Here is a 26,273-nt window from a genome sequence, read left to right as displayed (position 1 = left end):
TCGCTGGATATGGCAATATAATTTTTTGTTGTGATTCTCCATGTTGACATGTTGACTGATTTGGGTATATGGAGAGAACATTTATATTTTCATCAGTCTGCATCATTGGTTGTCTTGTGTGGTGTTTGGTGAATGTATTGTATATTTTCACGTTCTCCTTCCATTTTGGTTGAAGACAGGTGAACTCACCTGCTACATTTTTATAGTGCTTAAACCTGATTGGTGTATCTACAATTAAGCAATGGTGTGTTTGTGCATCTGATGGCTGTGTTTAACCAATTGGCTCATATGTGTGGTAATTTGACATTCTGTGTCTAATGTAATGCAAGTGTGTTTAGGGGTTTGCAAATCACTGTGTGTATTGTTTTGCAAAAAGTGTGAGGCTGACATTGTGCTTATAGGGGTGCAAATCTGGGCCTATGTTTTGCTCCTTGAGTGTAAGGTTTTGATAATTGTGTAATACTTTTGATTTGAGTGTTTATGCAATTGAAGAAAACTGTAAAGACTAGAGATTAACTGTTTATTTCTTTTGTATAGGCTGTGCATATGTTTGTTTGTTTGTTTGTTTATTTGCTTATGTGTATGATTCTTAACTGTGTTTTTATTTAGTTATTGGTGTATATGTGTGTATGTATGTACAGTATATGTATATATATTATATATATGTATATATATGTGTATATATGTATATTTGTACTCCTGTTGGGGCCTCTTGGACCAGATCAATGTTTTATCTGGCTAAATAAAGGTTAAATAAGAAACTGATGATTTGGTCCTGGTAACTTTGAATTTTCTATGGGGACTGCCCAGATCCCTCTCATGGACCTGGACCTCACTTTGAGAACCTCTAATCTAGTTCTTCAGTATTCGCCTCTAATTACTTTAAAATTGCGTATTTCCCTGTTAAACCGCTGCTCTGCATTAAAATGTTGTTTTAGAACTGCATCCGTACAATCAGGCTACTTGTTCAGGGGGTTATGCGGTACATCCCTTGAGATGCGCGTACTGTATAATGACTTTTGATTGACATTTTCTATCACGAACCACGGTAATCTGAGGCTGAGAGGTTTTGGTGTCATGCCCACCGCTATCCCATCCTCGCCCCCCCAAACAAATCGGGGGGAAAAAACACCCACAGATGCACAGGCGTGTGAGGCAGTGGCTGGCATGTTGTGTCCATTGGGACAAGTGGATCCCCAACAAGTGGATAATCCATCTTTAACACACCTCTCTGTGGACGGTAATCTGCAGGCACTCAGAAGGAGATGTCATCTTGACTGAGTTCCAAATGGATTGCAGAGATTGTCGGTTAGCCTAAAAAAAAAAAGGAGAAAAAAAAGGCAAATCTCATCTGCAGTAACTGGACCGGTCATCTACTCCAGACGACAATTTGCATGACGGTAGTGCTCCAGAATAGGACATTATAATCCTCCCCCGCCTTCGTGTTTGTCTAACATTGTAGCTGTGTAGTTATCACAAGCGGCAATCTGAGCCCATTAATTGATGTGATTGATTGAAAATTGTATTAACAGATTGCAGAATGGGTACAATACAGTACGGCTCAATACACGCAATTGTTAAGGGGATGCAGACCAGAGAAAGACTTTCGTCTTGTTTACATCAGGGTCCCAAAAAATTATAACCGCGACAGCCACGCCAGTAGAATGTATTGCCTGCATCACATAAGGGGCCGTTCTTCATCTTTCTCATGACCACTGAACACATACTGTACACAAGGCTGGAGATCTATAGCTGATAAACATATGCAGGGGATCCTCACGTATGTAAAGGTTGTTTGTTTTAAAGTATGAATTTGCACAGAATTGTATAACTTCCCATATTGTATTTCAGTTTATACAGGATTATCGATGAGAGAGAAATCTAGGACAAAGATATGCCAGTTTTATACATTATGTCACTGTGCTCAGTGCTAACTTCTTTATAATGTATAAAGATAAGAATACATAAAAATCAGCTAGGTGCCTTCATCAGGGTTACAATATTCCTTTATATGCAATTGCATATAGAATTTTTATTTAAATTCTGAAAAACCATCTTGCAGACCATAGACCTATTGGGAAGCTTTTTATAACTGCTAACCTCCGCAAGGCCTAAATAAATAATTGTGAAATTAAATCATATTGAATTATTAATTTAGCTTGGGACCTGCTCTCATCCGCAGAAGCAAGGAAACGTATTCATACCAATGATCTCCGAAGAGTCTACTATGAAACCGGCTACGCTATATTAAAGTATAACACCATTTCTACCAACAAGTAAATTAAATAATGAAATAAAACTATTTCTCTTCTTGCTTGGGGGCCCTTCAAGGACCTCTCAGGTACACCACCAGTTTGAGAACTAGTTTACGTCTCTCAGCTCAAATCTGTAAAGCTTTGAGTAGGGACATAGTTTTCCTTTTTGTTCCTTTCAAAACACACTGTGAAAAGGTCTGTGATATACATTAGCGATGTTACGTCTGACCACTAGGTGTCCCTAGTGCTCCACCGGCTCTGCCACCAACGCCTCTGCCAATCAGTTCTCTTATGAATTCAACTCTCCTTTTTTCAGCGAGTAATGCACCAATTCAAGGCCAGTATTCAACGGATACCTGGTCCTGCTCTGTGCTTCCAGCTTTTCTTAAATGCACGGAGCTGCAGAACTGTTCACAACGCAGACAGTGAGACTGAAAGGCTCTCTCCCCTATTAACGGGCTCCTCTAATGCATGTACTTAACTTCACTTAATTTGTGAATTAAGCAGGTGCTTAATCAGAGTGCTCTAATGCTTCAGATATTGCGAAGGATAATTACAACATGCTACATTTGTGTACACACAGTATGTCCAGTGTGGATATGTAATAAGTCTGAACTGTTTGCATGGATTTATATTTATGTATATAGAATCAGGTTGCGTATACTTCATACACTATGTTTCGTCCTTGCATATCTGTCAGTACTTTTTGCATTAAAATGACATTAGCATTAAGATGGTGAATAATTCATCAGTCTTGAGTGAGCCCAGATGCACTTGGCTGCCATCTCTCTCTCTCTCTCTCTCTCTCTCTCTCTCTCTCTCTCTCTCTCTCTCTCTCTCTCTCTCTCTCTCTCTCTCTCTCTCTCTCTCTCTCTCTCTCTCTCTCTCTCTCTCTCTCTCTCTCTCTCTCTCTCTCTCTCTCTCTCTCTCTCTCTCTCTCTCTCTCTCTCTCTCTCTCTCTCTCTCTCCTCTCTCTCTCCCCCCTCCCCTCCACCAGGAGGTGCAGAGGCGCTTCCCAGACGGTCTGCCCCTGCTGGATCCTGTAGACGACATGAACATCAAGGACATGATGAACGCTTTCAGGCTCCAGGCAGCACAGAAGCTGCAATACAGTACAGGAATATGCTGGAGGGGGCCAGCATGTGCGCTGCTGCGGAAGGCTGGTGGTTTAGGGCTGGACCTGCAGTTGTTCCTGATGGAACTGGAGGAGTTGAACACTGTGGGGGTCTCGGTTTTCTACCTGTCGGTGCTGAGGGCTTGGCGGCTGCTGAGAAAGACTCGGGTGGAGGATGAGGCACAAGGACCGTGGGTATGGGAGGAGCCTCTTTTCTATAACACTTTGTTCCCCCTAGAGGCGGTGCGTTCTGTTACCCTGAGACAGCGGCTCATGAGAGGGGGCATCAGAAAACTTTCAAATTTACTGTCGCCAGAGAGAGGAGAGTGGAAGACCCCGCAGGAGCTTTCGCTACAGACTGGAATAACATCTCTGAGACTGCTGGAAGGGTTTATCAGAGAAGTGCTGGGGGTTCTGCCGGACTATGTCAGAGACCGCACAGTGATGCCACAGGGAGGGCAGGCGCTGGAGTTCCCTGCATTGCAGGTATCGGCAGAGAATGGGGTCTGGCAGGAGGGGGGAGGGTTACTGTCTTTTTCCACCCCCAGCTTGGGGCAGTTTAGCCTGGCATGTGGCAAGGCTCTGTACTTAGCATGCATGAAGGTCAGAAACATCAGGTCCCTGCAGGACGTCAGGCAGCATCAGTGGCAGGGGGTGCTGGGTGATGGCAGCACTGCTAGCTTTAGGTGGAGTTTTTTTTTACAAACAGCCACTGCCTAAGAGGTCAGGGGACCTACAGTGGAGGATAGCGCATGGGGTGTTGGCAACGAATCGGTTCCTGGCTCGGGTGGATCCAGGGGTGGGTGATGGGTGCCCCTTTTGCGGAGTATCTGAGACTGTAACCCATGTTTTCCTAGAGTGTCAAAGGATTAATAGGGTGTTGGGGTTCCTAAAAGGGTTGTGTGTGAAGCTGGGGGTGATGTTCTGTGTGGAGAGTTTCATCCTTGGCCAAACATATTCATTAAGTAACAAGGTTGTGAGCGTTTTACTGAACTTTGTTTACGGGCAGGCTAAGTTAGCCATTTGGCTGACCCGTAGGAATAGGATCAAGGGCGTTGGTCCTACGGAATCGGTGCCTATGTTGAGGGGTATGATTTCTGCACGCCTTAGATTAGAGTTCATGTATTTCTCATTGAGACATAATGTTGATGCGTTCGTGAATGCTTGGGGATTGGGGAATGCAATGTGTACTGTGGGGGAGGAGGGGCTGAACATATGCATTTGAAGGTCAAGTGGGTTTTATGTGCTGAAGGAGTTTTTGGGGTGTGTGTGTGTGCGTGTGCGTGTGTGGGTGTGTGTGCGTGTGTATGTGTGTGCGTGTGCGTGTGGGTGTGTGTGTGTGTGTGTGTGTGCGGGTGAGTGTGTGGGTGTGTGTGTGTGTGTGTGTGTGTGTGCGGGTGAGTGTGTGGGTGTGTGTGTTGTTTTTATGAGGATGCCATGAGTTTGTTGTGTCTCTACTGACTGTTTTTAGTTGACATGTTTTTTTTTTTTTTTTTTTTTTGGTCTTTTTCCCCCTCCATTTTTTCCTCCGATTTTCTCCCATCCCAATGTTAGTCGTATGCCAATTCCCAGTCCCTTCCTGGTCGCTGCGCTTTACCCCCCACAGTCAGATCATTTTGGGAGAGTGGAGGCTACCACGTGCTTCCTCCGACACACGTCCAGCCAATCACCGCTTCTTTTCACCTGGCAGCGCGGATTCTCATTGAGAGGGCGTAGCGTGTGGGAGGACCACACTATCCCCCTCACGTCCAATCCGCGCTTAGCAGGCGCCCCGACCGAACTGTAGGAGTCACTGTTTACAACGACCCGGACCCACCCCGCCAGCTTCTCCCACCCTCTGATACAGCCAATTGTATCAGTGCAGACGGCCAGCCAAGCTGGTGACAACCCCGGAGCTGTGAGCTGGATTCGAACAGGCGAACCAAGCTCACAGCTCCGGGGCTGGTGACGAACGCAATCTCCGCTCGACCACCTAACCGCTAGTTGACATGTTTTAATAAAGAACATCAAAAGTCAAAGTCTCTCTCTCTCTCTCTCTCGCTCTCTCTCTCTCTCTCTCTCTCTCTCTCTCTCTCTCTCTCTCTCTCCCTGTGACTAGAGCACATGGTTCATAGCTGGTTTAATGGGATGGAATGGTTATGGACAGGTTATGTTTTCATCTCCCTGATATGGAGCCTAGCTTGGGAGAGATGGGGAGAGAGAGAGAGGGTGGGAGGAAAAGTGAGTCTCCACAACCATAGTCTAGGCTCATCATTACACATGTATGTGCTTGTTGTATATCAGTTGGAGATGATGCTCTATCACGCGTGCATGCATTCACTCACACACACACACACACACACACACACACACACACACACACACACACACACACACACACACACACACACACACACACACACACACACACACACACACACACACACACACACACACACACACACACACACACACACGTATATGCACGTGCACACAAACACATGCTCTGTATGGGGCCATTACTGCTGGTCCACAGACTCCCTACATTTTGCTGTGTCTGTGCATTCGGAGCACCATTAGTCCAGGACTCTGTGAATAATTGCTGAATGGACCATGTTTTCTATGCTATCTACTCAGGTTCCAGTGTAGGTTGCAGGGCTTGGGGTGTTGGGGGGTGAAATGAGAGGAATGCGGGAGGTTGATGGATGTTTGTTGAGGCCAATCACCAAACAAAGATGATATGCTGTATCTTCTACATTGACCATATTCACACAGCGGCCATTTTGCTCTTATGTCATTCTCAGGTTGGGTTCCTTTCCACCCTGTTTCCATGGCCGCCATGTGAATATGGTCAATTACATATTTATAATAAATCAAATAAACAACAGCAGACCACGCTTCAATTACACATCTAGCAGCTTGTGTTAACTTTTAGAGGTGTTTACTGCGTGATGCTATCAGCTTTTTGGCAGCCGTAAGACCGGACAAAATTAGTCTCTTTACATGTACAGAAGTTGACAACTGAGAAACATCATTCAACAACAATACAGAAGGCAGTACAGGTATGGTCAGAAATAAAGATTCTGATAATTGAGTGGTTACTTCTTCTCAGAATATCTTAACAGGAGGGCATTCCCAATACATATGCATAAATGTACCAATATCACCGTTTAAACACAAGGAGCATAGAGGGTCTTGTTTAAGCCGCATTAGGTGCAAACGTCTAGGAGTTAAGTAAGTCCTATGAATAAAATTAAGATTAATCTGTTGATGATCCGGGTTGCGTGACGACAGCCGAATGTTTGCCCAGACTTCCCCCCAATCAAATTCTGTTTCCAAGTTTGGTATATCCTTCCTCCAAACTAAGTCTAGGGGAAGGACATCATATGAGGACGTGAGTAAGTGACGATAAAAGTCAGAGACGAAGCCTCTCGATGTCTCCTTTTAATAAAATAATTTGTGATATCTGTGGTGCTCAAGTGGCATCTTTAAAGGGACTCCGTGAGCCCTCAAAGCTGCTCTTAATTGTAGATAGAAAATATGAGTAGAGCTGGTGAGGTTAAACTTGTTATATATATATCCTGATAGTTGCAGAGACCCCGGTCGTCGAAGATATCCCCCAATGTATGTATGCCCTTCTTTTCCCATTTGGGAAATCTGATTGTTTTGCAATTAGGAGTAAATTGTTATTAAATATGGGAGAATGACTATGCCATTTATGTTGATTAGTACATTTCTTCTGTGTGTCACGCCATGTCCGGATCACATGTGTAATAAGAGGGCCAATTTTCAAGTTGCATTGCTTAATTGATAAGTTGGTGTATACTATATCCTGCAGTCTATGTGGTGCCACTATGCTCTCCTCTAATGGTCTCCAGGATACAGATGCTTGATAATCAAACCAGGTGATCAGTGGTCTTAAAGAGAACGCTTTAAAATAGTAGTTGAAGTCTGGAAACGCTAAACCCCCGTCGGCTTTATTTCTCTGTGCAGTGGATTTTTTTATTCATGGAGGTTTGTTGTTCCAAATAAATGTATATGCGGTGGAGTGTAATTTTTGCCAGTAACCAACCGGGGGAGGTAACGGCAACATCGAGCTGAAGAAGTTAATTCTGGGTAAAACATCCATCTTAACTATTGAAGCTCGGGCCTGTACTGAGTTTTTTAGTTTTGACCACCTGCCGAAGTCATTTGTGATCCTATCTAGGAATCCGGAATAATTATACTTCACCGTTTGGCATATAGTGGGGAATATTTCAACTCCAAGACATCTAAAGTGTTCTACCATTGGTATATTTACTGGAAGGGAGGTAGCCTTCGCAGTCACATTAAGTGGAAGGAAGGCCGATTTTGGCCAGTTTATCTTAAATCCCGATAGATTGCCAAAATCATCTATTACTTTGAGAAGATGAGGTAGTGAGGTGGTAGGGTTTTGCATGAATAATATTACATTGTCCGCATATAAACTAATATGATGCTGTGTGCCCTTAATTAAGATCGGCTCTATGGACTGGGATTGTCTTATATACTGTGCCAAAGGCTCTAGGGATAGAGCAAATAGTCCGGGACTAAGAGGACAACCCTGTCTGGATGAGCGCGACACAGGGAAGTGTGGGGAGATGAATTTACCTGTTATAATCATAGCAGATGGATCTGCGTATAGTACTTTGATCATATTAATGAATCCATCTCCTAACCCCATCCTTCCAAGTACTGCCCATAAATAAGACCATTCCAACCTGTCAAAGGCCTTCATCGCATCCAAGGATAATACAGCTGTAGGAGGCGCTGCATCCTTGCTGGAATCTATCACATGCAGTAACCGTCTAATATTATCCGTGATCAGGCGGCCTCTTATGAAGCCTGTCTGATCAGGATGAACTAAAGATGTCATATGTTTTTGAAGTCGGATGGCTAGTACCTTAGCGTACAGCTTGAGATCGGTTCTGAGGAGGCTTAAGGGTCTATAACTACCGCATTCGGTGGGGTCTTTGTCTTTTTTAAGGAGGACAGATATGAGTGCCATATTAACGTCCCTGGAGAAGTTCCCCTCTTTGATTGAGAATAAAATCATATCAAGTAATAGGGTTCCAATTACATCCCAACATGAGAGGTACAGTTCTGGTGGAATACCATCCCAACCAGGGGCCTTACCACTTTGCAATTCGGATATAGCCTCCCTAAGTTCCTCTAGTGTAATAGGTACGTCTAACTGTTTAGCGTCTTCCTCTGAAAGTTTAGGTAAGTTAATTTGATCAAGAAATGTATCCAGTTTATTATGATCGAAAACCACTTCTGACTTGTACAGGTTGGAGTAAAACGTACTGAAAGTCTTGTTGATTTTTTTGGGGTCTGAAATAACAAGTCCCTGTTGGTCCTTAATAGCAGGGATATCAGTAAATTGTTCATTGGATCGTATCTTCATAGCTAGTAGGTGACTCGGTTTAGAGCCATGAAAGTAATAATGTTGTCTTGTACTGCGTATTTGAAATTCAGATTGTTGTCTTAAAATGGAGTTAATCTTTTTTTTTAACACTTTAATTTGAGACTCTAATTGACACGAGTAGTTGCGTTGTAAAGAGGAGAACAACGATGAGTGAAGGCTTTCCAGCTCTACCAATTTGGATTGACGTTTCTTGCGGAGGTTGGAGGCAAAAACAGTTGTGTTTTCCTTGATAAAACTCTTTACCGATATCCATAACATTCATCAAAATACAAATGATTTTTTTTTCAAAGGGTACATATTATTTGCAGCCTCCACAAGTAAATACTCTTCAAAAGCAATCTTGCTATATTCCCTCTTCAAAAAGAAACTCATTGAGTTATTGTTGTCATTTGTCATTTTCCTGTAATTTGTTTCCTGTCTCGTCTCCCTGGAATAAAATAGAGGAAAGGGAGAGAAAAAAAAGTAGTGAATGAGAGTGATAATTAGAATGAAAAGGGGAAAAATACTCTCATTTTGTGTCGACATTCTATTCAGGGATGCCGGCCGAGCCTTGTGGCAGCATCAAAAGGTGAAGTGCTATTAGTTTATCAGCTTGTGCATGACTCCTCACATTATTATTGCAATCATACAAAACAGAAATAGGTTTAAGATAACACAGTAATTACCGCAAAACACCTGTTCTGTCCCAAATTATGACTGGCTAGCTTTCAAATCCAATACAATAGATGGATAATATAGACATTGCTCAGGTAATAGCAATTTTTAGCAATGTAGACCTTTTTGCTCTTCCACAGCATTACATTTTGCGTGGATCGCTCCTTTCTTGACCCTCTTGAGTCTCAGTTCAAAGGGATATCCTACTCCAAACATGAAAACAAATGCGGAGAGAGTATACACGAGTGGTATGATGGGGGGATTACAGGGTGTAATATATGTCGTTGTGTCTACTCAGGACTTTATTTGTTGTTGTTTATCATGTCTTTGCCGGAGATTGCTTTTTTCGAGATGACAAAGGAGCATAACCCTCCTCTCCACCGTTATCCCTACAATCCCAAGGACAACAACAGTAGCAACAACAATAACTTTAATCTCCTTTGCTCCAGATTATTATCTTTCTTTGTGCTGATACTGTAGCCCTTTTACTCCTGGTCACTTTGCGTGCTTTGTCTCTTTGCCCCCTTCATCCTCACTCAGCGTGGTTTTAGGAGGAGAAGCTAAAACCACAATTACTTTCATTATATTGAAATAATAAAATATGAAGACGATAAGAAGGAGTTGGATTGTAATACTGTGATGTGAATAGGGCCGGGTAATGACGTCAGGAGCAGGGACTCAAGCGGCTGTCATTATTGAACTCAGGTGTTACTGATTGCGGGCGGGGATGAGACGCTGAGACTATTGATAGGCCAGTGGGACTCGGATATCGGGGTCGGAGCACCTCGCTACATTTGGTACCAGCACCCTGTTAGGATTCCAGGGGGGTGGGGTCGATCGTGGTTAGGTAGGACCACCGGTGATGAAGAAAAGACAGCGAGCGGCCACAGGTTCTGTATTCTCCACTTGCACAACGTGAAGTAGGCACTTCCGGTAGGACTTCCGGGTTGCGAATGGTTCTTCCTGTCCCATCCAAATACATTGTTTTCAGCAACTTTTCTCCTGTTATTTAAACAACTTTGTCGTCACAGAGAGGTAATGAAACGTTTGTATTATTATATTATAGAATGTATTTAATAAGCAAACGTTTGTCAGCAGGGTTTTTGGGCTGTATTTCATGTAAAAACGTTTACTGTTAGTTTACTTGCTCAGCTAATGAAGGCTAAATGCTGGCTAACAGAAGCTAGTTGATAAAAACGAGCCGGATTAGCTTTGAGCTAACGATCTTTGCCTTGATGTATTCATTCCATTCTAAACATAACGTTAGTCTACAAAACATTACCTGTCTATATAACATTGAGGAACAAATTATAAAGTGTGTGGGTGTGTGTTTTGGTGAACATTGGACCGCTGTTAGTACTGTTAGTTTACTTGCTCAGCTAATGAAGGCTAATGCTGGCTAACAGAAGCTAGTTGATAAACGGGCCGGATTGATTAGCTTTGAATTAATCACTCTAGTTTCCAGAGCTGATGTGATAGTAACATGGTCGTGGTGTGAATTACCTAAAAAATTTAAGTATTTTTGAATGACACAACAGTAATAAGGATGGCAAGTGTATGATGGCATGTACAATAATGCTTAGTATCTACAGATATGTAAGAGGATTATTATGCAGGTATACATACCTGCATATAATCCTCTTGCATATCTGTAGATACTATATCTGTACATATCCCTTACCTACTCTTACTAGTTACGCTGCTGGCCAGTATGACTACTACCATAGTGTCTTTATACCTGTATCACTGTACATAATAATACTACAACTCTGTACATGTGAAGATTTTTTTGTCAAATGCTTTTTTTTAATGGTCACTTTTCTCGGGTTCCCTGTTCCTAAACACTGTGGGCATAGCAACCGAGGTTATTTCCAGTGTTTACAGCAGAGCTGTCGCAATTATTTCTCATGTTTACGGCAGACTGTCGCAAACAATAGCAAGTTAGCAACCGAGCGTGGGGTAGAGAGATTAGAACAGAGCCAGCTGCACTAGTGTTTACAGCAGAGCTGTCCCAAGTAGCGTTATATGAAAATGATTGTAACAAACTTTTGTTCAAAACGTATCGTCTGTGTTGAAGAGTGTTGTGATCGACTGATGATGTCTGTTGTCGCATTCCTGACCTGATGCTCAGAGTAAACCTGTAGCTGCGGCTACCAACTAAACTCATGTGTGTTGTCAAGTTATTGTTATAAGGAACCCAGTCCCAACTATAACAGTCTGCATTCCCTTAACAATTGTTTGTATTGAGCCGTATTGTATTGTACCCATATGCACTGTGTTAAATAACATTTACATCCATTCATTCTACTAGCCCTAACGTTACTACATTATTACGTTAGCATGTAAGCTAACAACACCGGAGATATTTTTGTGAGACTAAACTCCGCTCTTGGTGGTAGATTGTGTCGATGTTGGTTGTTTAATCAACAAATGAGGCAGAACACACAGTGAATGTACCCTTTTCTGTTTATTGCACGTTGTTCTAGCTGCAAACTGTAGAATTGTTTGGCTGTGAGCAAGGAGGGATGTTTGTGTTCCAGCCACCTACTGCTTTGGCATTGTACTACATGTATATGACGTCACTCTGTGCAGAGTTTAAACCAGTCGTGTGGACAGAGTTTTATTTTCTTGAATTTTAAAAACCCGGTGTCATTAATACCTGTGATCGTGTGGACTGGGCCTTAGCCTTGGGGGTCAGAATACCGCAGTAAAATAAAGGCAGAGATTACCAGGAGGTGGCAGAAGGAATGGGAGGGAGAAAAGAGAGGAAGGTTTTATTACAGCTTGCAGAATAGTGTTAGGGGAGGGAACGTCACCCTGGGGAACAGCAGAAGAGAGCAGGTGATGATGACAAGGCTGAGGTTTGGACACTGGACTAGCAGGGGGACTGGCCCGCATTGGGAAGCATGAGAATGGACTGTGTGAATGTGGGGCAGAGGAAACTGTGCAACATGTGTTTATGGAATGTGCCAAATAGGCATCAGCGAGGAGGGTGCTGTTCACTGCAGTACTGGATGCAGAGCTGCCTTGCATATCCTGATGAATTGAAAATGGGGGACCCTGATGTAAACAAGACGAAAGTCTTTCACTGGTCTGCATCCCCTTAACAATTGTGTGTATTGGTGCTCCAGTAGCACACCATGTACCGCGCTGCGTCGCGGATCGGCCGACCCAACGTTATTTGATAACGTTATCCTTTGATGCCTCTAACTCATGGAATGTCCTTCAACTCACGCTAAAATTGGAGGTTCTCCCTTCCCTTGGAATGTTTAAATGTATGATTTCAGACCATTGTGTGACTACCTGTAACTGTTTTAGTTGATATTTTAAAATTATTTTTAAACGTTTTTAATTTAATACTGTAGTGTACCCATTCTGCAATCTGTTAATAAAAATGTCAATCAATCAATCAATCAATCAATCAATCAATCAATCAATCAATCAATCAATCAATCACTGAGGAGTATATTAGGACCTGAGGAACAGCAAAGGGCAGTGGTGAAAGCTGTCATGGAATTTCTTGTGGACACAGGCCTACATCTTAAGGTGTAAGGCCACAGAATTGTTGGGGGGTAGGAGTGAGTTAATTTCTTTGTTGTGGTTAGGTTTTAGGTTTAAATTTATTAGGTTGGATAGGGTGGTGAGGTTAGGGCTGGGTATTGTTTTGTTTATCCTGGGTTTATGTTTATTTTTAATTTAATTAAAATTGTATTGTTATTGTTTTCTTTTATTTGCCGGGTTCTTGCTTTATCTGGCCCAGTCGCTGGGTTGTACAGGAGGTGGCGGTATGCGCCTTTCTGTGGTTGCGACCCGACATTAAGTCCAAGGAAGAAGAAGAAGAAGAAGAAGAAGAAGATTGAACAGTTAGGCATGGCAATACGCCGAAAGGTGTCTAGACTGCCGGAAATTCACAAGAAGAAGAAGAAGAATATAAAGACTATAGGCACGTTATAGGCTTCTCCGGGTCTGCAGCTGGACCCTATGAGCAATGTGCATCATGTGATCACTGACTGGGGGGAGTTATTGTGGGAGGAGCTTGGCTTGTTACGTCATGTTGATTGACAGGCTGGACTTCTCGACCAGGAAGCAGCGGTGGTTCACTGAGTAGGGTATATCTGCAGAGCCGCAAGCCCAACGTCTGGGCGGGGCTTCGTGGCTTGGACTAGGTTTGAGGCGGGTCTTCGTGGCTTGGACTAGGTTTGACTGTGCGTGGGCGGGGCGGCGTGGCTTGTACCTTGTTTTGTTGGGCGGGGCTTCACAGTGCCTATTGGCCATTGGCTGACAGATCTGTCCGCCCCCGCTGCTGGACTGTAGTTGCGACCCAAACGACTGAGGCGCTCTCAATACCAACACCACAGGGGTGTCGTTGTAGTTGAGTTGAACTCTCTTGTAAAGCAACATGGCGAGCAGCAGCATCTTTAAGTTGTTCCGTCCTTCCACCCTTACAATATGCGTGAGTTATTAAATACAAATGTTTCCATTTACTCTCTCTCTCTCTCTCTCTCTCTCTCTCTCTCTCTCTCTCTCTCTCTCTCTCTCTCTCTCTCTGAGCATTGCATTGCTTATAGTTGTCAATTGTGTCGGTCAGTTCATTGCAATTTTTCCTTCAGTCACATTTAGTTTTATCCTGAAACAGGTTGGATGTGCACACAGCTGCTCGACTGTGTTTGTAGCAGAGCAACCATACCTGAAGCCTTGTAAACAAAGACATCAACACTATAGTGTGTACTTCTATCTACACAGTACAGCCAAAGCATTCCCATTGCTAGGCAAAAACTCCACCTGTTTTCTACACTGCTTCTTCCTTTGCTGGATTTTCTGCATTACTGCCACTTGTACATGTGTGTTGTGGAGAAATTCCAAAAAGATTACAAAAGTACGAGTTACTATATGGTAATGGGAGATACATGTCATAGTGTGTTGACCTTGCTTGTACATGCATGCATGGATATGTGTGCATTTATGTTTGGTCAACTGTGCCTGGTTACACAGTGGCGCACTGTTGAGTCTATTCATGGGAATATGAAATTGAGTCTATTAATCACAAACAGTGTCTGAGGAAGGCACACAGCAAGGACACATCTTATCCCAGTCATGGACTGACAGCCCTTGTGCTTCAGGAACAACTTCTTTCCCTCAGCTGTCATCTCGCTGAACTCTGTACCATGACCCCCCCCCCCCCATACAATATAAGCTCTGAACTCTGAACTCCATTACCTATACCCTAGGCTCTGTTACCCATACTGTGCAAACTTTGAATTCTTTATACCTACCTACTGCTTTCACTGTCTACAACTGCCCTACACCGTAATCATAATAATCATAACCTCATACTATACTCTACCCATACCACTCTGTAGCATTTACAATAGTGCTGTATATACGGTATTTATACATTTATATTTGCTGCATATATATATATGATATGTAACTATATATCCATATCTGTCTGAATATACCTGCATATAATCCTATATACCTACTTGTACACCTGCATATAACCCATGCAACTCTCCATGATAGCATGTATAATAATGCTGTATATATATATATATATATATATATATATATATATATATATATATATATATATATATATATATATATATATATATATATATATATATATATATATATATATACATATCTGTCTGTATGTAACCGGTTCTACACTGAACATGCCATGAGTGGGAGTCGAACCCCGGGAGTCCGCACCGCGGGCGACATCACAGACCTCTGTGCCAAGAAGGGAATTCCCCCCTAAGCACTCAGTCTGGATGCCTCAGGGGAGTGAGTTTTACTTCCTGGTACCGCTACCGTGCCTCAGCCACTTCTCAACGTCGGAAGTTCTTCGTGACTGGGCTTCGCGGTACCATCCGTTACATGTACATACCTGCATATAATCCTTTTTACATATCTGTACCAATTGCTGAAGTGCCCTTGAGCAAGTCACTTAACTCCCCAACTGCTCCAGTGGAGTTGCTCAATGGCCGACAGTGTCAGACTGTGGTTGTACTGGACACCTCCCAGGTGTGAATGGAACTGTGTGAGTGTCAAGCAGGGCATTGCTGAAAAAATGCATCCATGCTCCTTTCAAACGATTGAAAAAAGACGTGTGTTGTTCACTGAGTGTTTATTAACCATGGTGTTGCACCAGGTCGCTCCCAGGTGTGGATGTGTGTTAACTGGGAGTGTTTATTAACCATGGCATTAATGAAAGAGGGCATACACGCTCAGCAAATCTACCCGGGGTAAAGGTTTGAAATCAGTTGTGTTTTATTTTCCGGGGAGATTGACTAAGGCAGACCGGGAGCTGATAGTTGTGGCCACCAGTATCTACTACAAGTGCCTCTACTGCATGGTATCCCACAGTGCACTGCACCGCATCTACTCCAAGAAGCCCACTCTTGCTGACCAGGTATATGGCGGCATATCATCTTCAGGTCAATAATTTAGATTGAGATTAAAGTACAGATACCCCCAGTGCCCTTTCACATAATGGTTTGTCTACTTACAGTATTTGATGGGAAGCACCCTCAGCACTCACTCACGGGCTCGATCTCATTCCATTCACTACACCCTCACCCCATCCACTCTGTGCGTTCATGTGAAGTGTTGTCCATTGTGTGTTGCTGTCCTTTCCTATGGATGTGAATCCTAAGAAGAAGGTCTTTGCTTGTCTTCACCTGGTCTTACTCCAACTCTTCTCCCTGTCCCCTCTGCCCAGGTCATAGTGAACTATGATAACGCAGAGCTGTCTCCTCGGGAGCCGGCCATGCTGGACTACGCCATGGCCGTGTGTCGCAGTGACACCATCACGGAAGACCACTTCCTGGCCTTGGAGGAATCGGGCTTCGACCGCGAGGGAGCCTGGGACATCAGCGCCATTGCTGCTTTCCTTTCTCTGGTCTGCATCCCCTTAACAATTGTGTGTATTGAGCCGTACTGTATTGTACCCATTCTGCAATCTGTTAAATAAAGTTTTCATTCATTCATTCATTCATTCATTCATTCATTCATTCATTCATTCATTCATTCATTCATTCATTCATTCATTCATTCATTCATTCACACAATGGCAATGGTATGACAAGGTTTGGCACATGTTTACACGAAAGCAGGATATCATTTTAAATTTTTTATAAATCAACTCTGTACAGTTACAGCATTGCAAATTGAGGTCCCTCCTACCGCCATTCCAACGGCCTCTGCCGCCCGTTAACGGCCCTCGTCAAATGTTTTTATTAGGGTGGGTGCGGCTTCTGTTTTGTGCCGCCAGGAGGCGCTAAGTCAAGTTGGAATTATATCCATCCAGCGCACCGAAGACCCGCCCCTACTCTGCCTCATGTTTACAAAATCAGCTGTTTAGCCATTAGCCATTAGCTGCTAAACTAGCGTTCGAGTCGAGGAAAAGCAATTGATGCTTTGGATCTAATGAACGAGGGCATATTGGACTTTGTTAAAGAGCTGTACTCAAGTGGATTTCGTGGAGGGGCGTTTATAGGTAAGTGCAAAATAACTATAACTCACCAAGAGCTAACGTTAGCTAGCCGCACACCGGTAGCTAACGTGATAGCTAATACTAATGTTTCATACTGTATACACTTGATAACTCTGGTGATGTGCTGCTCTCACTCTCGCAACTGTGTGTATGTGGGATATGAGGACTGTGTGTAACTAGGAGGGATATATATAGACAGTTTCTAAAAGAGAATATACATTTGAGGGGGAGGAAACTGTACATTGAACTGTACATAACTATCAATAGACTAGCTATTTGTCTGTATCTCTGTCTAGATAGATGCATGATTAGCTAGAGGTTAGGTAGACAGTTACTGTTCTGTCCAACAGAGTTGCAGAAAGCATGCCAGGATTTCAGACTGGAAGAGCTAACACAGTCACAGGTACAGGCACTAGAGGAGGAGACCAGAAACCAGAGCTCATCAACAATCTGGTTCCGCCAAAGAGTAGGAAGGATAACAGCCTCTAAACTGAAGCAGGTTATACACACAAGTATTTCACAGCCGTCAAAGACAGTTGAGTAATCAGTGTTGCAGTGCTGGTATAACGCGGTATAACGGCGTTTTACCTCGGTCACTGAGGCTGAAGTACGCGCAATCGCGCACGGATATGTTCCCGCGTGTACGCGCAGTCACACACACAAAAATCCGCTGTTCCCATTCGTTGTAACTAAGGCCCTGTCCACACGAGAGTTTGGATTTAATATGACCGAAGTTTGAAAAAATAAAACTCCGTCCACACGGTGAACACAGGTGGACAACCGTGTATAACTGCGTACTCACAGGCAGAGCTGGAACCCAGCAACCGATACATTAGTACAATGTAATACAATGCCAAAGCAGTAGGCGGCGATGTTGTTCAGACATGAAGGCCATTTCAACCAATCAGAAAAGACTGAACGCTCACTAAACTTCCCGTTGGGTCGCGATCTGCCATTAATTTACTGAAGAAGAAGAAGTAAACTTCCCGTTTAGAAGCACAGCTGGACCCTATTGATCATTTTGCCAACGGAACATATATTTTCAGCAAAGAAAGAAACTGCAATAAACAAACGGATACATTCACTGTGTTCTGCCTCTCATTTTGTTGATGAAACAAAACCATCAGCAACACAATTTACCACCAAGAGCGGATAGTTTAGTCTCACAAAAAAGATCTCCGGTGTTGTTAGCTACACATGATAATGTCAATGGCATTCTCTATGTATAGTATATAGCTTAAATGCTAACGTAATAATGTAACGTTAACGCTAGTATAATGAATGGATGCAAACGTTATTTAACACATTGCAGAATGGGTACAATACAATACGGCTCAATACAAACAATTGTTATGGGGATGCAGTCTGGACTGGGTTCCTTATAACAATAACTTGACAACACATGAGTTTAGTTTAGCTGCAGCTACATGTTTACTCTGAGCGTCAACAGACATCAGTCGATCACAACACTCTTCAACACAGACGATATGTTTTGAACAAAAGTTTGTTACAATCATTTTCATATAACGCTACTTGGGACAGCTCTGCTGTAAACACTGGTGTAGTTGGCTCTGCTCTAATCTCTCTACCCCGCGGTCTGCCGTGAACATGGGGAATAATTGCGACAGCTCTGCTGTAAACACTGGGAATAACCTCGGTTGCTATGCCCACACGCAACTGCAAAACCGCACAACTCCACCCTGGCCACCGGTTTCAAAAGACCGCGGTTGCAGTGTAGCAAATCCCCGGTTGTGTGTGGCCGAACAGTGCAACTGCGCACATACAATCACGGTTACATTAAACCCAGCGTTCGTGTGGACGGGGCCTAAGTATCGGCTCGGCCCGCGGCCACCGTTTTTACATAACAAAAGCACAGGTAGAGTAGGCTGACCAAACGTCCTCTTTCGCCGAACATATAAATTACCGAATAAAGCGCTATTCGTTGCCGTTCGAATGCCATCTGGATCGCCAAAATCCGTGCCTCGGTTCTCGAGTTACATGCCGATATGTCAGGCATGCGACTTTTTACATGGCATTATCCAACCGGACTCCCGGAGAAGCATGCAGCTGCAGAGCCGCAGAGCCAGCGGCGCTCTCTGGGCCGCGCGCTGACGGCCGCGCTGTGAGGCAATAGTATCCAGCTGCAGGACGAGAGCACCAACACTTCTTCTTCTTCTTCTTCTTCTTATTGAGGTTTAACGGCGGCCGACCACTTGTTAGGGTATGTGCCGCCATCTACTGGTATCCTTTACCTCCTACAAAACCCAATTCCCCTCACCTTCTTGGAGTGCAACTAACGCTGCTACTTCCCAATTGAGCCCCCCTCTGCGAGACACTCCTTGCCCCCTGCTGCCTGACTCTGTACACCTTGGTCACCCGCTGCCCCCTTATTCAATTCCTTAACCACCTCCTCCAATGTCAGACCTTCCATACCCAGATGTTGAACCGCTATCCTAACAATCATCTTTGTTCTATCTGTTCTACCCTCAATCTTTGCCGCAGTATTAATTACCCCTGCCACGAAGCCCACAATACTCAATTTCTCCTCCCACACCCTCTCTCTATCCTCCTGCCCTACCCTTTCTGCCAACTGCCCTTCTACAAACCCCTGCACCCTAACTTGACTTCCTTGTCCCACCCTCCTAGCCGCCTCTGCATACGACAACTTACCCTCCCTTCTAACACTCTGAACCACTACCTCCCTCTTCATCACCTCACACCCCCTAAACGCTACACTATGCTCCCCTCCACAACTACAACACCATAGCTTCACTCCCTCTCCACACTTCCCATAGTCATGCTCCCCGCCACACCTAGCACACCTCTGTCCCTTCCTACATGAAACTGCTATATGACCAAATTCCTGGCACCTGTAACATCTCAGAGGACTCTGAACAAATTCCCTAACCCTATACACCCCACTCCCTACATACACCTTACTTGGAACAACCTCACCTTCAAACTTAATCACAACCGTCTCCGTCACTACCCTATCTGCCCCCCTCTTCATCCTTTCTGCACCATTAACTTTCCCATTACGCACATCTCTCCCCAACTCTTCCACCAGCTGCTCTACGCTAACCTCCACCGAAACCCCAGCTATCACCCCCTTACATCCCCCCTCCCTCTTCTCCCCTACTCTCACAACCTTAATTATACCCACCCCTCCAATGCTCCTCATCTTCCCAGCCCTCTCCACCTGATCCACACTAACACACCCTACGGCCAGATTCCCATCCTCCAAAACTCTCGCATACCTTACCTCCCCTAATTGCTTACCTATGAGTTTGGGCAACTCGAAAAATCCTAATTTCCGCACTCCCCCCTTCCCCTCAAACCTAACCACTATATGAATCACTTCTGCAACACCATTACCTACACCCTCGCCTTCTGACCCACTCGAGCTATCTCCCCTACCCTTCTTCCTCTTTATCCCCTTCCCACTGTCCCTGCTCCTCTTCTCCACCTTACTCCACCCTTCTCCCCCGCTCTCACCCCCCTCCATACTTTCACCATCTGACTCCCTTCCCCTGTCACTACCATCCCCGTCCCTACCGACACCTCCCTCGCTCTCACTACCCGCCCCAGCTCCCAGCGGCGAAAGCAGTTCATCATGGATCAGCAAGGCGGCCACATCCACCTCCTCGTAACCGATAAAGCCGTCTAACACGACCCGGCACTTTTCACCGTCGATCCAGGAAACAACCCCCGGGTACCTCGCGCCTTCCCCCGAAATGTCAGCTATACAACGGGATCCCACCCTCCACTCCGGTGCCGCCTCCACTTCTCCGCACAACTTTCTGTCATCAACTTCCAAACTCCGCGCCAGTATCCTCTCGTCTATGCTCTCGTCCATCCGCCGACACACTTCCTCCCAATCCTCAGACCCTCCCCCGCCCTGCTTCGACTCCGCTTCCTCTCTCCGAGCGACCGGGTCCAACCCTCCTCCGTGCCTTCGAGAGCACCAACACTCTCAGGACCGCAACACTTAAGGACCCACACTTTAAGGACCCTCGCTTCCATTGGCTGATTTGGGTCACATGACCGTCCCACCCAATGGCTGGATTGATTGATTGATTGATTGATTGATTGATTGATTGATTGATTGATTGATTGATTGATTGAAAACTTTATTAACAGATTGCAGAATGGGTACAGTACAGCTAAATACATACAATTGTTAAGGGGATGCAGACCAGAGAAAGACTTTCGTCTTGTTTACATCAGGGTCCCCCATTTTCAATTCATCATAACATATATGACATACACGACATACAGATAGACAGTACTGCTACATCTATACATTTATGACATATACCAGATTTGCAAATACAGTACTGTTTGTGATACAAAAGTTTCATACGCTGCTACCTTTTTCAGCTTCTCTATTTCAAGGCAAAAAAATAAAAAATAAAAAATCTGTGCCAAAAAAAACTGTGCATGTGCGCGCACGCGCGTGGAGCGTTTGACCTACTGTCAATTTGCCACTGCACAACTGGTCAAAGTCCTTGGTCAAGTCCATATGCTACCCAGAGGCACACAAGCTCTCTACAGCTGCAACAAGGTATTTATTAGGGGAAAGTAATTGCAAGACAAGGACATCTGCAATTGACCTATTATGACACATGATAGGTTAGGGCTGGCTAGAAGTATGTTTAATCTTTGAGGTCTGGAGTAGGATGATGTAAACCAGTGCACTACAATTGTCCCTATAAATGCTGACCTACATCACATTTAGTAAATCAGTTACTAATTATGGTTGTACAACTCTCTCTTCCTATTGCTACTTGTATGCATTACAGGTATGGATGTAAATATGAGGCAACAGCCAGAAGACAATATGAACAACTGCAAAGTGTGGACCATGAGGGTTTCTCCTGCATGGACAGTGGACTTTGACTGAATCTGAAGTGGCCATACATGGGAGCCTCACCAGATGGAATTGTCACATGCGCCTGTCATGGAACTGGGGTTTGTGAGATAAAGGTACCAGCTATTTCTTCAGTATGGATTTGGATATGCATTTACCATTCATGTTTTGACATCCTCAATACCACAGTAGAGCAGGTGTATTGGCATTGTGACGTGACACCTCAATAACACAGTAGAGCAGGTGTATTGGCATTGTGACGTGACACCTCAATAACACAGTAGAGCAGGTGTATTGGCATTGTGACTAATGGAACTGGGATTTGTGAGAAGAGTAACCTAGTACTTTGTAATTCAATGCACAATTTATGTTCCTACATGTTGTAAAGACATAGAAACAGCACGTGGTGCATGAGAGAAATTAACAGATCTTGAAGCTGAACATTTGAAAAGGAGATACTATGCAGAAGAAGTGACTATTTTCATTGTGAACTTTTAGTGCCCACACAGCAAACAGGAGGAGGCCAATCTACGCCTGTGTGCTGGAGACCAGGGCTTCTGTCTCATCAACGATGGGGACGATGTGAACCTGGACAGGAAGCATGCGTACTACTACCAAGTACAGGCTCAGCTCCACACTGTGGGCGCTGACTATTGTGACTTTGTAGTGTGGAACACAAATTACATCTTTGTAGAGAGGATTTTGCCTGATGCGGAACTCTGGGTCAATGTCATTCCCAAAGTTCAAGAGTTCTTCAGACACTGTGTTCTTCCTGAAGTGTTGGGACAGCACTTCACAAAGTGAACCAAAGCATGTTTGAAATGTTTGTCTTTAATCTGTGTATATTCCTGTAATAAATTGTAAATAAATGGTAGTTTATAGAATATGAATATCACAACAGGTCAACATCTTACAGCTTTAGTTATATAGGCACAAATAAAACAAATTGATATCTGAAATATATACTGTAGGTAGTTTAGGTTAATTAATTGTTTCTTTTGTTTGTGTAGTTATTCCTATGTTGTTATATTTTTGTTGTTAACCACCCTGATCAAAATAAACCTTCTAAAGGGCTTCACATCACTTGTTGCTGGTGGTTCTTGGGAGCTGGGAAGAGGAGTTACATTTCCATGTTGTGCCTGGGTTTCCCCTAGGCCGTTTCCTCTGAAAACTACTACATGATATTCACTCAAATGGTCACATGTTGTGAAGAAAGAAAGCGACCAAGTTGGACAATTTTTTCCAGGTGTAAGCTACATCCTACAACAACAAGCACCCAGTATTTTCATTGTGACTATAGACAATGAATATGATTTTCTCAAGACAAAGATAATTTAATAACGGATTCAAAAATAGTTTAACTACAAACAACCATTCAAATCTAATTAGAACTGATTTAAAAATGTGGAATATAGTGGAATATACTATTCATAAATCATATACCATAATGTATACCATCTTTGGTATGGTGAAATGTCGGGTATAAACTCTTCCTCCCCATGCATTTGAAATGTAAGAGACTGTGCCATCTGATTAGCACTACACTCAGTAGTACTAATTTGTATATTTACAGTTGAATCACCTGTACATTATTGTAATGGAAATTATTAAAGGACAAACGATGAGCCGCTTACATTAATCATTCTGAGTCATTATTAATAATAATAAGAAGGTTTATTTAATAAAGAAAGTTCATGACAGCGTGGCCACGCTGCCAGACCAGTCACCCCCCCAGAGGCAGACATGTTAACCCACTAGCGTCTGACAGGGGACTGGCCTAGAGGCCTGGTCAGACATACAATTGAATACATGAAATTACGTAGAAGAAAACAAAATGGCTGGTTAGAGAAATTAATAATACGACTATGTTATGGCTAAGCCTGGAAGGAAAAACAGCTCCATCTTACAGTTCCCATGACCTTGGGTTATAGCTCTATGGCTGGTAGGAACAGCAACTTCGTTACGACTGAGAGAATGATAGAGTATCTTAAAGAGACATACACACATTAACCAGTAAATCTGGTTAACTGAAACTCTAGCTGTATGACATGATAAAATAACAGAGACTCATAATGACATGATAATATATTCCACGACAGTTCCCTCCTCTTGAAAATTATTAATCACAATCATTTATCATTTCATAAAGATAACAAAAAATATTATCATTCAAACACAGATTATAATAACCCAGCAAAAACTATTTTTATTATCTAAAAAACAAAAGGTCCTCTGCATAGACCCCGTGTCACGTGCAAAAGAGAAGTTGTCATAACAGCAGCCATCATTAGCGTCTCTTTGCAAATGCCCAGACGGATGGTCGGAGGACTCAAGGGTACAGTGTCCAGTCTCTGGTTTTGTCAAGGCCATACTTCTCCCACCACCAAGCTGAAAAATTGAAATCACAAAAGAAAACACAGGGCAGTACCTTGCAAGATAGACTGCGCTCACGAAATATAACATAGCGAAAACAGAATACACGTGACTGCATTCTCCGGGAGATAGCCAAAACAAAACAAAAACAATCTGCAGACTCCTCACAAAGAATGAAAAAATAACTGGTTACTATTATAATGCACAACATATTACAAAATCTCCACCTGAATCAAAGAAAGTTCATTACATCATTACCTAACATCTTTTAGGACGATACTGTAATATCTGCATGTATTGTGGTTCAAACCTAAGCATTGTGGGTAAAACTTGCCTCATCCCGGAAACGGTCTCTTCTCCCTCCCCCGGTCGCTGGTCCAAGCACCCCCCTCTGCAGTCCATGTATGCCGTGGCTCGGTCAAGGAGCCTGTCCGGTGAATGGCTTAGACCTGCTGGAAACTGTCTCTAAGATCTTTATCTCAGGACCACTGATCCTATCAGACTGGAGTCAGCTGTCGGTTGATGGTCTTAGCGCCCCATCGTTCACTAGCCGATAGGCCCTCTGCCTCCTAGTTCTGGAGCAGATTGGGACAGCTTACTTTCACAGAAACCAGCTGTAGTCGGTCCCCCCACTCAGGCCCTTGGTTGTGGCCCTGATGGAATAGGCCTGCTAGAAACTGTCTCAGTGTCCATGCTCGGCTGATGGTCACGGAGTACTGTCCATGTGTCACCGCTGTAACTGCAGAAGCCTGGTACAGACAGTGGTCCTCTGCGCGTCCTCCTCTTGGTCAGAGATGGGTGCCCGACCGCAAGGAGAGTGAAGAGACCGTTCAGCAAGACCCCACCACAGAAAAAAGAAAGAAGGAAAAAAAACCCATCAGTACATAGCTCAAATACAACTGAGGTTTTTGACCTAGGCTTTCTGATACTTATTGTTATGGGAGATTTATAATATAATATGAGCAATAACTTGTAATGTTATCAGTACATGGCTCAATCACAACTGAACACCATCACGTGCACTCCTGTGACATACGAATAAGATTAAAGAGAGAGAAAGAAAATAAAGAATTAATAATAAAAAAACTGTATTCTGAAGCTGGACGAAGGTCATTCAATCACACTGTCACTCAGGGGTGACATGTTGTAGTTCTCACCTCCTTACCAGAGGACAGGTCTAAGACTGAACTGAACTTAAAGGGGAGACACTGCAGGTGAACTAATATATATCACACTGAAACTTCCCCAGTTCACTACTTACATTAAGACACTACTTTTTTTTTTTTTTTTTTATCACAATTGTATGTTCAAACATGCACATGAGGCCTGCTCTACTTAAATATGCACTAATTTGCATATAATTCCAGGACAGAAATCTGAACATTGGATAAAGCCATTTTCAAAATTATAGCTCCATTTTGTCGACATATTAGAGCCAAAGGGGATTTTGGATATCTCTTTTTATCACTCCATAAATCAGAATATACTCCATTCAGTCATTGTTATGGCAAAATTCCATACTATGCCAAATCAGATATGAATAGAATCTGGACAAACCAAATAAACAAAAAATAAAAACCCACTCTCGCTGGCAGTGTGCTAAACATCCTGCCTCTGAACCACTCCTTCTATCGCCCTTTGCTAAGCCAACACATTTCGATCACCGTGTGTATTGAGCCCCACTGTACTGACTCCCCAATAAATCTACTTTAATATTGACTGGTTGAGTGGTGCTGCTTTCCCAGTTCCCTTTTCAATAAATATGACAGGATCTCAGCTAGTGGGGTTCTCTACCTAGGCATAAGTGACCATTGCCCCACAGTTTTAAGGAGGAATTTTAAATCAAATGTACTGTTCTGCGGGCAAGGCTGACTACTATGGCTGCTTTACAAGGAAAACAAAACGGATCCCATAACAATGTCACTTATGGCCTTATAGCAAGGATCAACATAGATCATAACCAAATTGTTTTGACTGGCTAATGTGTGCCTCTCTTAAAGAGAAACGCACATACTACGCTGATACCTGATGACAGCGCCCTCTCATACAATACCAAAATCTTTAAAGAGGACTGTTGTTCA

General features: G+C 43.5%; 1 protein-coding gene across 1 annotated transcript in view; it reads left to right on the top strand.

Annotated features, from left to right (window-relative positions):
* LOC311238006 (leucine-rich repeat-containing protein 9-like) overlaps positions 1 to 22,623 on the top strand; it is a gene marked incomplete at both ends in the record, with an annotated part of 129,840 nt that extends 107,217 nt beyond the window's left edge. Inside the window, 3 exon segments of the mRNA XM_084325974.1 lie at positions 3,253 to 3,855; positions 16,176 to 16,355; positions 22,318 to 22,623. Of these exon segments, the coding sequence (XP_084182100.1) occupies positions 3,253 to 3,855; positions 16,176 to 16,355; positions 22,318 to 22,623 (1,089 nt within the window).
* Positions 22,624 to 26,273: the final 3,650 nt, after the last annotated feature.

Source organism: Notolepis coatsorum, assembly GCF_963971535.1.
Source record: "Notolepis coatsorum genome assembly, chromosome: 12".
Lineage (NCBI taxonomy): Eukaryota > Metazoa > Chordata > Actinopteri > Aulopiformes > Paralepididae > Notolepis > Notolepis coatsorum.
This window is presented reverse-complemented; position numbering and strand designations above follow the sequence as displayed.